Source organism: Scyliorhinus torazame, chromosome 1 (genome assembly GCF_047496885.1).
Source record: "Scyliorhinus torazame isolate Kashiwa2021f chromosome 1, sScyTor2.1, whole genome shotgun sequence".
Taxonomy (NCBI): Eukaryota; Metazoa; Chordata; class Chondrichthyes; order Carcharhiniformes; family Scyliorhinidae; genus Scyliorhinus; species Scyliorhinus torazame.
Window position 1 is genome coordinate 243,567,916 of NC_092707.1, and position 12,478 is coordinate 243,580,393.

The 12,478-nt window shown below is 47.1% G+C and overlaps 1 protein-coding gene across 1 annotated transcript in view; it reads right to left on the bottom strand.

Moving 5' to 3' along the window:
• Window positions 1–5,230: 5,230 nt before the first annotated feature.
• Window positions 5,231–12,478, bottom strand: part of mgme1 (mitochondrial genome maintenance exonuclease 1) — a 59,050-nt gene continuing 51,802 nt past the window's right edge. The window contains 1 exon segment of the mRNA XM_072504033.1: window positions 5,231–11,658. Within this exon segment, the coding sequence (XP_072360134.1) occupies window positions 11,512–11,658 (147 nt within the window). The 3' untranslated portion in view covers window positions 5,231–11,511.

Here is a 12,478-nt window from a genome sequence, read left to right on the forward strand (position 1 = left end):
ACCACCAGTTTCCTGTAACTCTGGCAATTCCATATCCATGTTGCTAAAATCCCTTTTGTAATAAAATTGTTTATCAAAATAAAAAAAATCCCTTTTATTCCGTGGCCCATAACTTTGTTCACAAGTCTGTTGTGCGGCACTGCATCAAGCGTCTTTCAAAACTCCATGTACTTCACATCAACAGTGTTGCCTTCATCAATCCTCTCTGTTACCTCTTCAAAAAATCCAGCAAGTTAATTAATCATGATTTTCCTTTTAATAAATCCATGCTGGCTTTTTTAATTAACCCACATTTGTCCATGTGAGTATCAATTTTGTCCCAAATTCTGTTTCTAGATGTTAATCAGACAGGTCTGTAGTTGCTATACTTATCTTTGCATCTTTTTTGAACAAGTATGTAATGTTTGCAATTCTCCAGTCCTCTGGAAGTCTAAGGATAGCTAAAATACTGGGCGTGATTCTTCGACCCCGGCCCGGGTCGGAGAATCGCCAGGGGCGGTGTGTGTGTGTGGGGGGGGGGGGAAGCGATTCATGCGCCGCTGGTCGGGGGCCACTTAGCGATTCTCCGTGCGTGATGGGCCAAGTCCCGCCAGCGCCGTTCACGTGTGGTCCTACCCGGCGGGACCTCGGCGTTCATCCTGCGGGGGGCGCGTTGGGACCCATGCGCATGTGCGAATTCGCGTGGCCGTAGCGCGCATACGAAAACTTGCGCCGGTCGTAGCGCGTGAAGCGCTCCAGTGCCGTGCTGGCCCCTTGTGCGCCGCAGGATCGCTGCTCCTCGGGGCCTATTGACGGCGTCATAAAACGCGATGGCGTTTACGACGGCGTAAAACGCGATGGCGTTTACAACGGCATCAACACTTAACCTCAGGATCAGAGAATTCCGCCCAAGATCCGAGCACCCAGTGTTAGGGGACTAGCAGCAGAATGGATAGCTAATGGGCTGCAAAGCAGGCAGCAGACAGTTGGGGTAAATGGTAGCTATTCAGAGAGACAGAAGACCCCATACCCCATGATGATATGGGGGTCCCGCATCTTCACGACAACGATGCACCATTCGATTGCGCCCATGGTCGCTGCATGGGTGTTGTAGTGGGTCTATGGGCAGCACGGTGGTGCAGTGGTTAGTACTGCTGCCTCACGGCGCTGAGGTCCCAGGTTCGATCCCGGGTCATTGTCTGTGTGGAGTTTGCACATTCTCCCCGTGTCTGCATGAGTCTCATCCCCACAACACAAAGATGTGCAGGGTAGGTGGATTGGCCACGCTAAATTGCCGAGTGGGCCTCCATTCTGGCGGGGGTGCACCTGTGCATCGAGGTCTGCAAGATCCCAGACAGGTCCCCACTCGACACCTGGAATGACCCCGTGGCGAAAAAGTGCAGGGTGACTACCACCTTGAGGGCCACCGGAGTGGGTGCCCTCCCCCATAACCCCGCGGATCTTGGTGCGCTTTGATCCGGCAGCTATGCCGTAGGGGGGCAGCATGGTGGCGCGGTGGGTTAGCTCTGCTGCCTCACGCCGTCGAGGTCCCAGGTTTGATCCCAGCTCTGGGTCACTGTCCATGTGGTGTTTGCACATTCTCCCTGTGTTTGCGTGGGTTTCACCCCCACAACCCAAAGATGTGCAGGCTTGGTGGATTGGTCACTCTAAAATCGCCCCTTAATTGGAAAAAATGAATTGGGTACTCTGAATTCTTTTTTTTAAAAGAGCTATGCCGTACAGTCCTGCTCAGCCCATGTCTTCGACGACATGCCCGGTCCGGCAGGTCTTTGAAGGACAGGCACTGCCGGTACACAGGCCTAATGCGAAGCCTTCTTCCCACCTCCTCCTCGGCCTGTTGGGCGGCCGGCTCTCCATCCTCACAGCTGACTCCTGTTACTCTGGGGCAGGCTCCGCTGCTGCATGGTCCTCCCTGAGCAGCTCCTGCAGGGAGCTCCCCCAGGGCTGCGGAGGCTTGGATGATGGCAAGCATTCCTGGTTGGATTCTGAAATCCATTGTCAGCAGGTGAAAGGCAGCCATGTTAGCAGGGTTCGTACCCCCGTGCCCAGCCAGGTCCAACGTGCTACATGGTGGCCCCAGCCTGCACTGCAGTCCCTGCCACCGTATGTCCCCCTCCCCCCCCCCTCGGCACTCTGCCCTCCGCACCGGACCCTGGCCCCGTCGGTGCCCGGAAGAGGGGAGGCCTCTGGCCCCAGCATCAGAATATCGGTGGCTGGCACCATCCATGTCAGCTATACGTTCCATGTAGCCCTCCTGTAGGGGGTATCGTGGGCGTTGCCCTTGGTTGAACCACATGATGCCTCATCGGCGGGTAGCGTCCGGCTGTGGGTGGGGGAGCTGGTCCATACAGCCGGTGTCACTGCTAGTCACAGGCCATGGTGGGCGGTCATTGGGATGTGCAGCAAGATGGCTGGTTTGCAGGTTGTGGCAATGGTGGTCGTGCCTGGATACCAACCTGGTCCCGAAGGTCACCCTGACGCCACAGCCCATCCCCTGGTCATCGCTCGCTACTCTCCCCGGCTCTGGCAGACACTCTCCCCCCCGCCCCCCAGGCAGCTATTCCAGCGGCAGGACCGGCAGCGCACAGTCACACCTCTGGGAACATGTTTTCCTCTCACGCCCATGGCGCCGGTCACCAGATTTTTGAAACCACAAGTGAAACTCGCCGTCAGTAATTCCTCCTGGTGGAGGTGGACCATTGCGGAGGCCCTGCAGAATACTGGGTCGGGCCGGTTAATGAAATGCCAACAGCGTTTACTGTACGTGTGGAGTAGAATGTATTGATGCCGCTGTCGGGGCACCGGAGCATGGCATTCCATCGGGCGAAGACCAAAATTTTCGGTTTACGTGCGATTCTCTGCCCAATCGCTTTTCCCGATTCCGGCGTTACTGGATGTAGAATCCCATCCAATGTTTTTTTTTTTTTTTACAACAAATAAAGTCAGTTGCTTGAACATGCTGCTGTTCTCAAGAAAGAAAAGAGAAGAAATTATTCAAAATTGAACACATCCTTATATTCAAGCAATTCAACAAGAAGCAAATCAATTAAGCAGGCAGGACTGACATGCACTCGTTGGGCCGAAAGGTCTTCTTCTGTGCTGTAATAACTCTAGGTGATATTATGTAGAGTTACTGTGAAATGGTGTGCACAGAAACAAGCCATTTGGCTCAGTTGGTCCACACCTGTCTTAGAGGAGTTTCACATTCTCATGGCAATCTGGCTTACTGGGTTTAACATTGCGAACTTGTTAGAACTCAGAGGGAGGAGTGTGCGTATTATCCAGCCCCACTACTCCGCAGTTGATACCATTAATTTAAAAGATCAATATACTCAACAAAATGGCCAATTGTTTACCTTCTCTACTGGTTCCCAGAATAAGGGAGACTTTAACCAGGCTTCTTTCAATAAACCCAGAGCGATTGTTTATTGTAACAAGTTGTAAGTTGGTAATAACACACAATCATAATCAGGGAATATAGCTATCTATCACTTCCTAAAAAACTCCCCCAGCACCCACACAGGCAAACAAGTGACAAACAGTCTCTCTGCAGAGATGGGCTTTAAAGTTTAGAGGATGGCAATTATAAAAATGAATGATGAAGATCGCAGGGTCTCGTGCTGTTGATCTGGATTTTTCTCGTCTGAAGATGTCTGGATGTTCTCGCTAACCAGTTGCAGCTTTGCAGTTCCAAATTCTTTATTCGTTCATGGATGTAGGCATCACTGGGCCAACATATGTTGCCTATCCCTGAGAGCATTTAAGAGTCAACCACATTATTGTGGGTCTGGAGTCACATGTAGGCCAGACCAGGTAAAGACGACAGATTTCCTTCCCTAAAGATCATTAACGCCAGAGTCCCAAGTTCGATACCCACAAGTCCCAAAAGATGTGCAGGTTAGGTGAATTGGACATTCTGAATTCTCCCTTGTGTACCCAAACAGGCACCGGAATGTGGCGACTAGGGGCATGTCACAGTAACTTCATTGCAGTGTTAATGTATGCCTTTTTGTGACAATAAAGATTATTAAATTAAAATTAGTGAACCAGGTGGATTTTTACAACAATCGACAATTATTTCATGGGAGACTTTTAATTCCAGATTTTTTGTATTGAATTTAAATTCCACCAACTACTCTGGTGGGATTCGAATCAGGCCCCCAAGTTACTCTGACGAGGGGGGAAAGAGATTCAGAGAGTCAATTAGGGTACCCTTCTTTCCTCATCTTGTCCCTCATCAAGACGGCCTTCAAAACCAGTAGTTTCACAACCTTAGTTTTGATCTCTCCCATGTGATTTCCAGCAAATTACAACTTTTGCCTTTTCAGTTTTCCCCCCATTAAAGTGGTTGCAGCTCAAAACAACAGATCTTCCTCAAGTATCATAAAGGTCAAGTGACCTTTTTCCCCAAAGAGGCCTGCTTGTTGACAGTTCCAAGGTTAGCATCCAAATATACAGATTATGCCATTTAATTCAATTTTGTAAAAAAAAAAAACAATTTAGTCTTAAGCCATGATTCTAACAAAAAGGGACCGATTCAATTCCCCATCCCTCCTCCCTGAAAACACAATCACCATGGCCTTTCAGGAAATACAGGTTTTCAAGAAAAAGAATGCTAAGAGGAATATCAATAAAATAACAACAAAAAGGTCTGAATAGGGGTCTAAAAAGATTTGGAAATATTGTACTGCCCATTAAAGGAGGCAGTGGTGTTGTGCAATGTAACCTCCCATGTGTTCAGACAACCATGCATTATGAAAACTGTGATTGAGGGTTGAAATCCACCAGGAGTTTCCAGGCATCAACATTTTAAAAATTAATTAAAAATGTTGGAACTGGGACCTTTATTTATTGCACACCCCTAATTCGAGAATGTGTCTCTTGAGTTGCTTCAGTTCATAGCATAGTTCAGATGGTGCTGTATTTGGACCCAGGACACTGTTGGAGCAACACAGGAGAAGCATCACAGGGGTATTACAAAAACATTACTTTCTTTCGAAGCATTCTGTTGTAATTGAGGAAGAAAAGGCTGTTTGCCAGTTGCAAATTATCCACTCAGGAAATGAAGTGTGTTCACTTTCCAGTTGGTACAGGAGATTAATGTGATGAAACCTTTAGGATTAGGGTCAGGTTTGGAAACCTTAGGGCTGATATTGTGCTCCAGTCATTCTGGGCACCATAGCAAATATCTCTGCACCATGAAAAGTGGGGTGGTAGAATTTCTTCTCAATTATAAGGAACAGTCAAGTTTTATTAAATGTCATGCACAGAGGAGAGGTGCGTTCACTGTGTTTTCATCACCTAGCAGCAGTGAAAATTACAGGAATAGAATGATTCTCCAACTCTAGTTCACTGAAAAGGTTGTTCCAGTACAAGTGTGCATTTATGGAGCAAACACAGATTCACTATTCCTGTCTTCACACTAAGTGGGACTCCACACCAGTGGTGCTCAGAAAGCACAATAGTGTCTTATATTCTACTTAGCTTCCTTCTTCCTCATAATTTCATGGAGATTGAAAACAGGCAGATTGTTACATACATGAAAAAAACATAGGACATACGATAAATTCACAATGTAAACGCATAGACATAGGGTGAAGCATACGGAGTGTACTGCTACTCAGTAGAGAAGATGCGTGGAGAGATCGGTTCAGTCCATAAGAGTCATTCAGGAGTCTGGTAATGGCTGGGAAGCAACTGTTTTTGGTGTCGTTACACCACACCACTAGGTTCTCTATCTCCCTCCTGTACTCTGACTCATCATTGTTTGAGATCCAACCCACTATGGTCGTGTCATCAGCAAATTTGTAGATAGAGTTGGAGCCACATTATGCCACACAGTCGTAATAGTAGGTTAAGTACACACATTGCAGAGCCCTGGTATTGAGGACTATCGTGGGGGAGGAGGTGTTCTTCATCCTTACTGATTATGGTTTGGGTCAGGAAGTCGAGGAGCCAGTTGCAGAGGGAGGAACCAAGTCCTAGGTTTTGGAATTTTCATAGGAGTTTGGCTGGGATTATGGTGTTGAAGGAGAACTTTAGTCAATGAATAAGAGTCTGACATAGGAGTCCTTGTTGTTGAGATGCTCCAGGGATGAGTGTCTGCTGTGATCGGTTGTGGCGCTTTGTAAATTGCAGTGGATCACAGCATTCTGGGAATATGGAGTTGCTGTGTCTCATGACCAACCTCTCAAAGCACTTCATAATGATAGATGTCAAGGCCACTGGGCGGAAGTTGTTGAGGGCATGGGGAGAATTGGTGAAAGCGTGCCAATATCATTCTCTTTGCTAACCGTGACAGCTTCTTTCCAATTTACCCAAGCAGAAGACATGACATCCTAGCTCCAAGTGCCTCTGGCCACTCTAATTAGTCCATGAAGATATTTTGTTGATCCTCCCCATTTTTCCATTAATCTGCCTGGCATCGTCAGTAATACGGCTTTTCCTGTTTTGCACATTCACTCTATTGGATGACCAACACGGATGCACATGCCATACTTTAAAAAAAAAAAATTTAAATTAAGGGGCAATTTAGCGTGGCCAATCCACCTAACCTGCACATCTTTGGGTTGTGGGGGTGAACCCACGCAGACACGGGGAGAATGTGCAAACTCCACCTGTACAGTGACCCAGGGCTGGGATTCGAACCCAGGTCCTCAGCACTGTAGGCAGCAATGCTAACCACTGTACCACGTGCTACCCCCACATGCCATACTTAAGCGGTTAATGAATGATTCAATAACATTTATTGTCAATCCTTTTCTTATTGGCTCATGCATGTTAAATCTGACCTTGCAGGAGATGCATGAAGTAAAGTGTACATTGGCTGGCTAAAAAGGAAGCGAAAGTGCCTCTCACTACTTGTAGGGTCAATGCACCAAAAAGGAAATTAATCTCAACCCAACAGGTTGATCCCTTTAGGGCTGCTTTTAATTTCTGGTGGGAAAAATAATGATCAATGAATGAAACAAGGTCGCAGAGGAGAACTGACTGAAAAGTACTAAGTACTCTGTAACAGAAGGGTAGCGATGGCGCACTACATTTCTGGAACTCAGGGAAGGACCAGGAGTCCCATGTGGTGAGTTCTACTTACCTGGGTTGTGTGGAAGCAACTAGTGAGGCACTTCTCCAGCGACAGGAAGTGAAAGTGGCGAACTGGATGTACTCTCAATGTTCTTCCATCCCACAGCATTGCCAGAAGAGAGCGTATTCCCTTTTCATGCAGGGAACAATGCATGGTGCACAGGCTAAGAGGAAAAGTGGATTTCACCTAGTCTGTGCCACAACTGATAGAACATCCTTGCAAATATGCCAGTCCATTAAGACTCAGGGGAGAAGGACACCAGGGTGGCATTGCGGTACAGTGGTTAACACCGATACCTCATAACGCCAGAGACCCGGATTCGATTTCGACCTCAGGTGACTGTGCGTGTGTGAAGTTTGCACATTCTCCCCGTGTCTGCATGGATTTCCTTCGGGTGCTCCAGTTTCCTCCCACAGTTGAAAGATGTGAATGTTAGGTGGATTGGCTATGCTAAATTGCCCCTTAGTTGCAGGGTATAGGGTGGGTGGGAGTGGTCCTAGGTGGGGTGTTCTGTTCGATGTTCAGCGCAGACTTGATGGGCCTCCTTCTGCACTTTATGATCCTATTCTATGATTCTAGGACTGAGGAGTCAGGATCTATTTTAAGTGGACCTGGTTCAAAAGTGTTAGAATTTCATCTGAATGCATTGAGAAAACTGATGAGTCATTTTTAAAAATGGCGCAAACATCTAACATGAGCATCCCTTTTAGAAGATCAATTTATTGTCTTAGGATGGCACAGTAGCACAGTGGTTAGCACTGTTACTTCACAGCGCCAGGGTCCCAGGTTCGATTGCCGCTTGGTTCACTGACTGTGTGGAGTCTGCGCATTCTCCCCGTGTCTGCGTGGGTTTCCTCCAGGTGCTCCGGTTTCTTCCCACAAGTCCCGAAAGACGTGCTGTTGGGTGAATTGGACATTCTGAATATTCCCTCTGTGTACCCGAACAGGTGTCGGAATGTGGCGACTTGGGGATTTTCACAGTAACTTCATTGCAGTGTTAATGTAAGCCAATTGTGACAATAATAGAGCACTATTAAAAAATAACTTTTTGCCAGGATCGAGGATTGTGTTCCGGACGTTATTGGGAAGGACCAGATAGGGTTTGTCAAGGGTAGGCAGTTGGTGGTCAATGTAAGAAGGTTGTTAAATGTGATTCTGATGCCCCTGGAAGATAGGGAGGTGGAGGTAGTGATCGCAATGGATGCAGAAAAGGCTTTTGATCGGGTAGAATGGGATTATCTGTGGGAGGTATTGGGACGGTTCGGATTTGGGCAGGGCTTTATTGACTGGGTCAGGTTGCTGTATCAGGCTCCTGTGGCAAGTGTATGGACGAATAGGACAACATCGGACTATTTTAGAGTGCACCGGGGGACGAGACAGGGATGCCCCCTCTCACCACTGTTGTTCGCGCTAGCTATAGAGCCGTTGGCAATTGCTCGGAGAGCCTCAAGGGGGGGGGGGGGGATGGAGCACAGAGTATCGCTCTATGCAGACAACCTGCTTCTGAATGTATCATTAGAGGGGATGGAAGAAATCATGAGGATTTGAGGGGAATTTGGCCGGTTTTCGGGGTAGAAGCTAAATATGGGGGAAAAGTGAGATGTTTGCGGTCCAGGCGAGGGGACAGGAAAGGCGATTGGGGGAGCTGCCGTTTAGATTAGTAGGGGGAAACTTTAGGTACCTAGGCATTCAAGTAACGAGGGAATGGGACCGGCTGCATAAATTAAATCTGGCCCGGCTACTAGACCAAATGAAAGACTATTTTCGGAGATGGGAAACGCTCCCGTTGTCATTAGCTGGGAGGGTGCAGACGGTGAAGGTGACGGTCCTCCCAAGATTCCTGTTCGTATTTCAATGGGGCTGGTTTAGCACAGTGGGCGAAACAGCTGGCTTGTAATGCAAAACAATGCCGGGTTGAATTCCCGTACCAGCCTCCCCGAACAGGCGCCGGAATGTGGCGACTCGGGGCTTTTCACAGTAACTTCATTGAAGCCTACTTGTGACAATAAGCGATTATTATATTATTGTTATTATGTCTCCCCATCTTTATTCCGCTGTCCTTTTTTAAACGGGTCACCAAAGTGATCTCTGACTTTGTTGGGGCGGGCAAGACCCCGCGGGTAAGGAAGGTAATGCTTGAGTGGAGTCGGGGAGAGGGCGGGCTGGCGCTGCCAAATTTTAGTAACTATTACTGGGCGGCGAATATAGCCATAATCAGGAAGTGGGTGGTGGGGGAGGGGTCGGCATGGGAGCTTATGGAGGTGGCATCATGCAAGGGCACCAGTTTGGGGGCGTTGGTAATTGCGCCTCTGCCATTCCCGCTGGCACGGTACTCCACCAGCCCCATAGTGGTGCGGCCCAGAGAGTCTGGGGGCAATGGAGGAGATGTGGGAGCAGAGGGAGCATCGGTCTGGTCCCCAATCTGTAATAATCACCGGTTTGCCCCAGGAAGTATGGATGGGGGTTCCGGATATGGCGGAGAGCAGGGATAGGTTTATAGAGAGGAGCTTTCAGTGTATGAGGGCGCTGGAGGAGACGTTTGGGTTGGCGAGGGGAAACAAATTCAGGCATCTGCAGGTGCGGGACTTCCTATGTAAACAGATGTCAACCTTCCCACTCCTACCGTTAAGGGGGATTCATGACAGGGTAGTTTCCAGAGAGTGGGTAGGAGAAGGGAGCGTCTCGGACATTTACAAGGAACTTATGGGGTCAGAGGAGACGCAGACCGAGGAGCTGAATCGCAAGTGTGAGGAGGAGCGATAGGGGATGGTCTATGGGCGGACGCGCTGAGTCGAGTCAACGCGTCCGCAACATGTGCCAGGCTCAGCCTGATACAATTTAAGGTCGTTCAGCGGGCTCACATGACAGTGGCCCGGATGAGCAGATTCTTTGGCATGGAAGACAGGTGTGTGAAATGTGCGGGAGGACCAGTGAACCATGTCCACATGTTCTGGGCATGTCCAAAGCTTAGGGGATTTTGGCAGGGGTTTGCAGATGTCATGTCCGCGGTGTTAAAAACAAGGGTGGCGCTGAGTCCAGAGGTGGCGATTTCCGGGGTGCCGGAAGACCCGGGAATCCAGGAGAAGAGGCAGACGTTCTGGCCTTTGCTTCTCTGGTAGCCCGGAGACGGATACTATTAGCTTGGAGGGACTCAAAGCCCCCAAAGTCGGAGACCTGGCTATCAGACATGTTTGGAGGTTTACCCGGAGGTAGCAACCATTCGTTGACTTCTTCGCGGAAAATTAATCGTCAGCAGAAGGGGTTAGTTTAGCTTAGGAGTAGGGGGTTAATAAAGGTGGGACCTGTAAGGGAGGGAGATGGCTTTTGCACTACGTTTATAGTTTCATGTACATTGCGTTGTTGTTATAATACCAAAAAATACCTCAATAAAAGTGTTTATTAAAAAAATAATAACTTTTTGTACTTATCCAAGTGAATGGGTGTAGCATTATTACACGATCACTTGGGGGCGCTGTGTCATAGGTTACTGGAGAAGTTTGGAGTATCAGCAAGCAAAAAAATGTGAGCATCAGTTGATCTCAACCATTCCTATATTTATTAAATACTTGTTACTTGCTTCTAGTGAAAGATCTACTGTTCAGTGTGAGTGAAGTGATGCTTCAAATAACAAAGGAAGGGAAAGATGCAGCTGTTCCATTTAACAAGAGGTAGCAGTTAAAACACTGTATACTCCAGGCTGTGAAAACATGCCCGGGATGGGAGAAAGTGCCACTTCAGTGACTCAATTACCAACGCTGATTCTTTACATTTTTCCATTAACGCAGGGTAGAATTTGCTAACAAATGGGAGGGGAGATGTTAAATTACAGAAGATGCTTTAGTCCATCTTATTTATCTCAATTCTTTGTGGTTTTGGCAACAGGTAATTTGACAGGAGTTCCACTGGGAGCAGCAAGTGTAACATAGATGAGACTTGCACTCCTGCATACCTCCACCAACATGACCAGGAAGTCTTATACCTCACAGTTACTGGTATCCAAGGATAGGGAGCTACAAACAATACCAGATTTCTACTGTTTGCTATTTACAACATCGTAAACAGATATAAAACAAACTTGCATTATTTGCATCGTTCATGACCTCAGGACATCTCCAAAGTGTTTAACAACTAATTAAGTACTTTGAAGTGTAATCACTGTAGCAAACATGGCAGCCAATTGCACACTGCAAGATTCCACAAACATGATAAACAACCAGAAAATATTAAAACTGGTTTATAGTTTTACTGTAAGATTGGCAATCTTCCTCTCATCCCTTTTTACTCGAGAGTCAAAGCAACGATTACAATGTGCACTCAGGAACACCAGAAGATTGTACTTGTGCCACAAGGTGCTCTTGGGATCACCCAGTGAATTTTGTTGCTGTGCTCTTTTAGCCACCAGTCTCTCGCTCTCCATTTCGAACTGTTCATGCGGAAGCACCTATCTTGTCCTTGTATTTCTTCAGTCGAAACAGCCATTTCTTCCAGCAGGTGAGGAACAATTCGCGATCCATGAAATGAGCATGTGCAGGTGAACCATCTTTGTAAGCCACCACAATCAGCCCTCGCTCAACCTGCCAGATTCAAAAATGCTCCATCACTTCTCCTCCAAAATGAGGCACAGCTCGAGCAGGAACAACACAAATAAATGCATTCTATTAAAAACATTTTTTTAAAAAAAGAATGATATTACAGAAGCCTCCCTAACAGTTGCAACTCACTTCCCAGGTTACCAAATTATAGAACATCACAGCACAGAACATTATTGAGGGATTGCTGCACTGTCAAAGCTGCTAGCTGTTAGCTGAAGCATTAGACCAAGGCCCTGCTCTCTCAGATGAACAAAAAAAGATTCCATGGCACAATTTAGAAGAGATGGTGAGTTCACCCCAGTGTCCTAGTCAATATTTATCCCTCAACCAACATCATTAAAACAGGTTACCCATCATAGTGCTGAGACCTGCTGTTTTTTTCTACTGACTCAAATGAACCATTTGCTCCCTCAGGTGTGTGCTGTCTGGTGAGCTTCTTCGTGCATCAACTAATTTAATCCAACATACATCTTTTTTGAAAGCAACTATTTATTTCCCTGTAAAATAGCTTGTTCAGGGTCCATAACAGAGAATTCCACATTCTGGTCACCTTCTGTGGTGTGACATTTTATTCCTACCATCTCCTTTAATAATTACCTTAAAATGTTTGGCTCTTGTTATTATGATGCTGACTCTGGACACTATCCATCACTCTTTGCCATATGTGCCCTTCTTGACCTAGATGCCCCAAAGTGCTTTCCAGCCAATGAATAACTTCTGAAGTATAGCCATTGTTGTAAAGTAGAAAATGCAGCAGTCAAACTGTAGATATCAAACTCCCACCAAATCAGCTTGATAACAA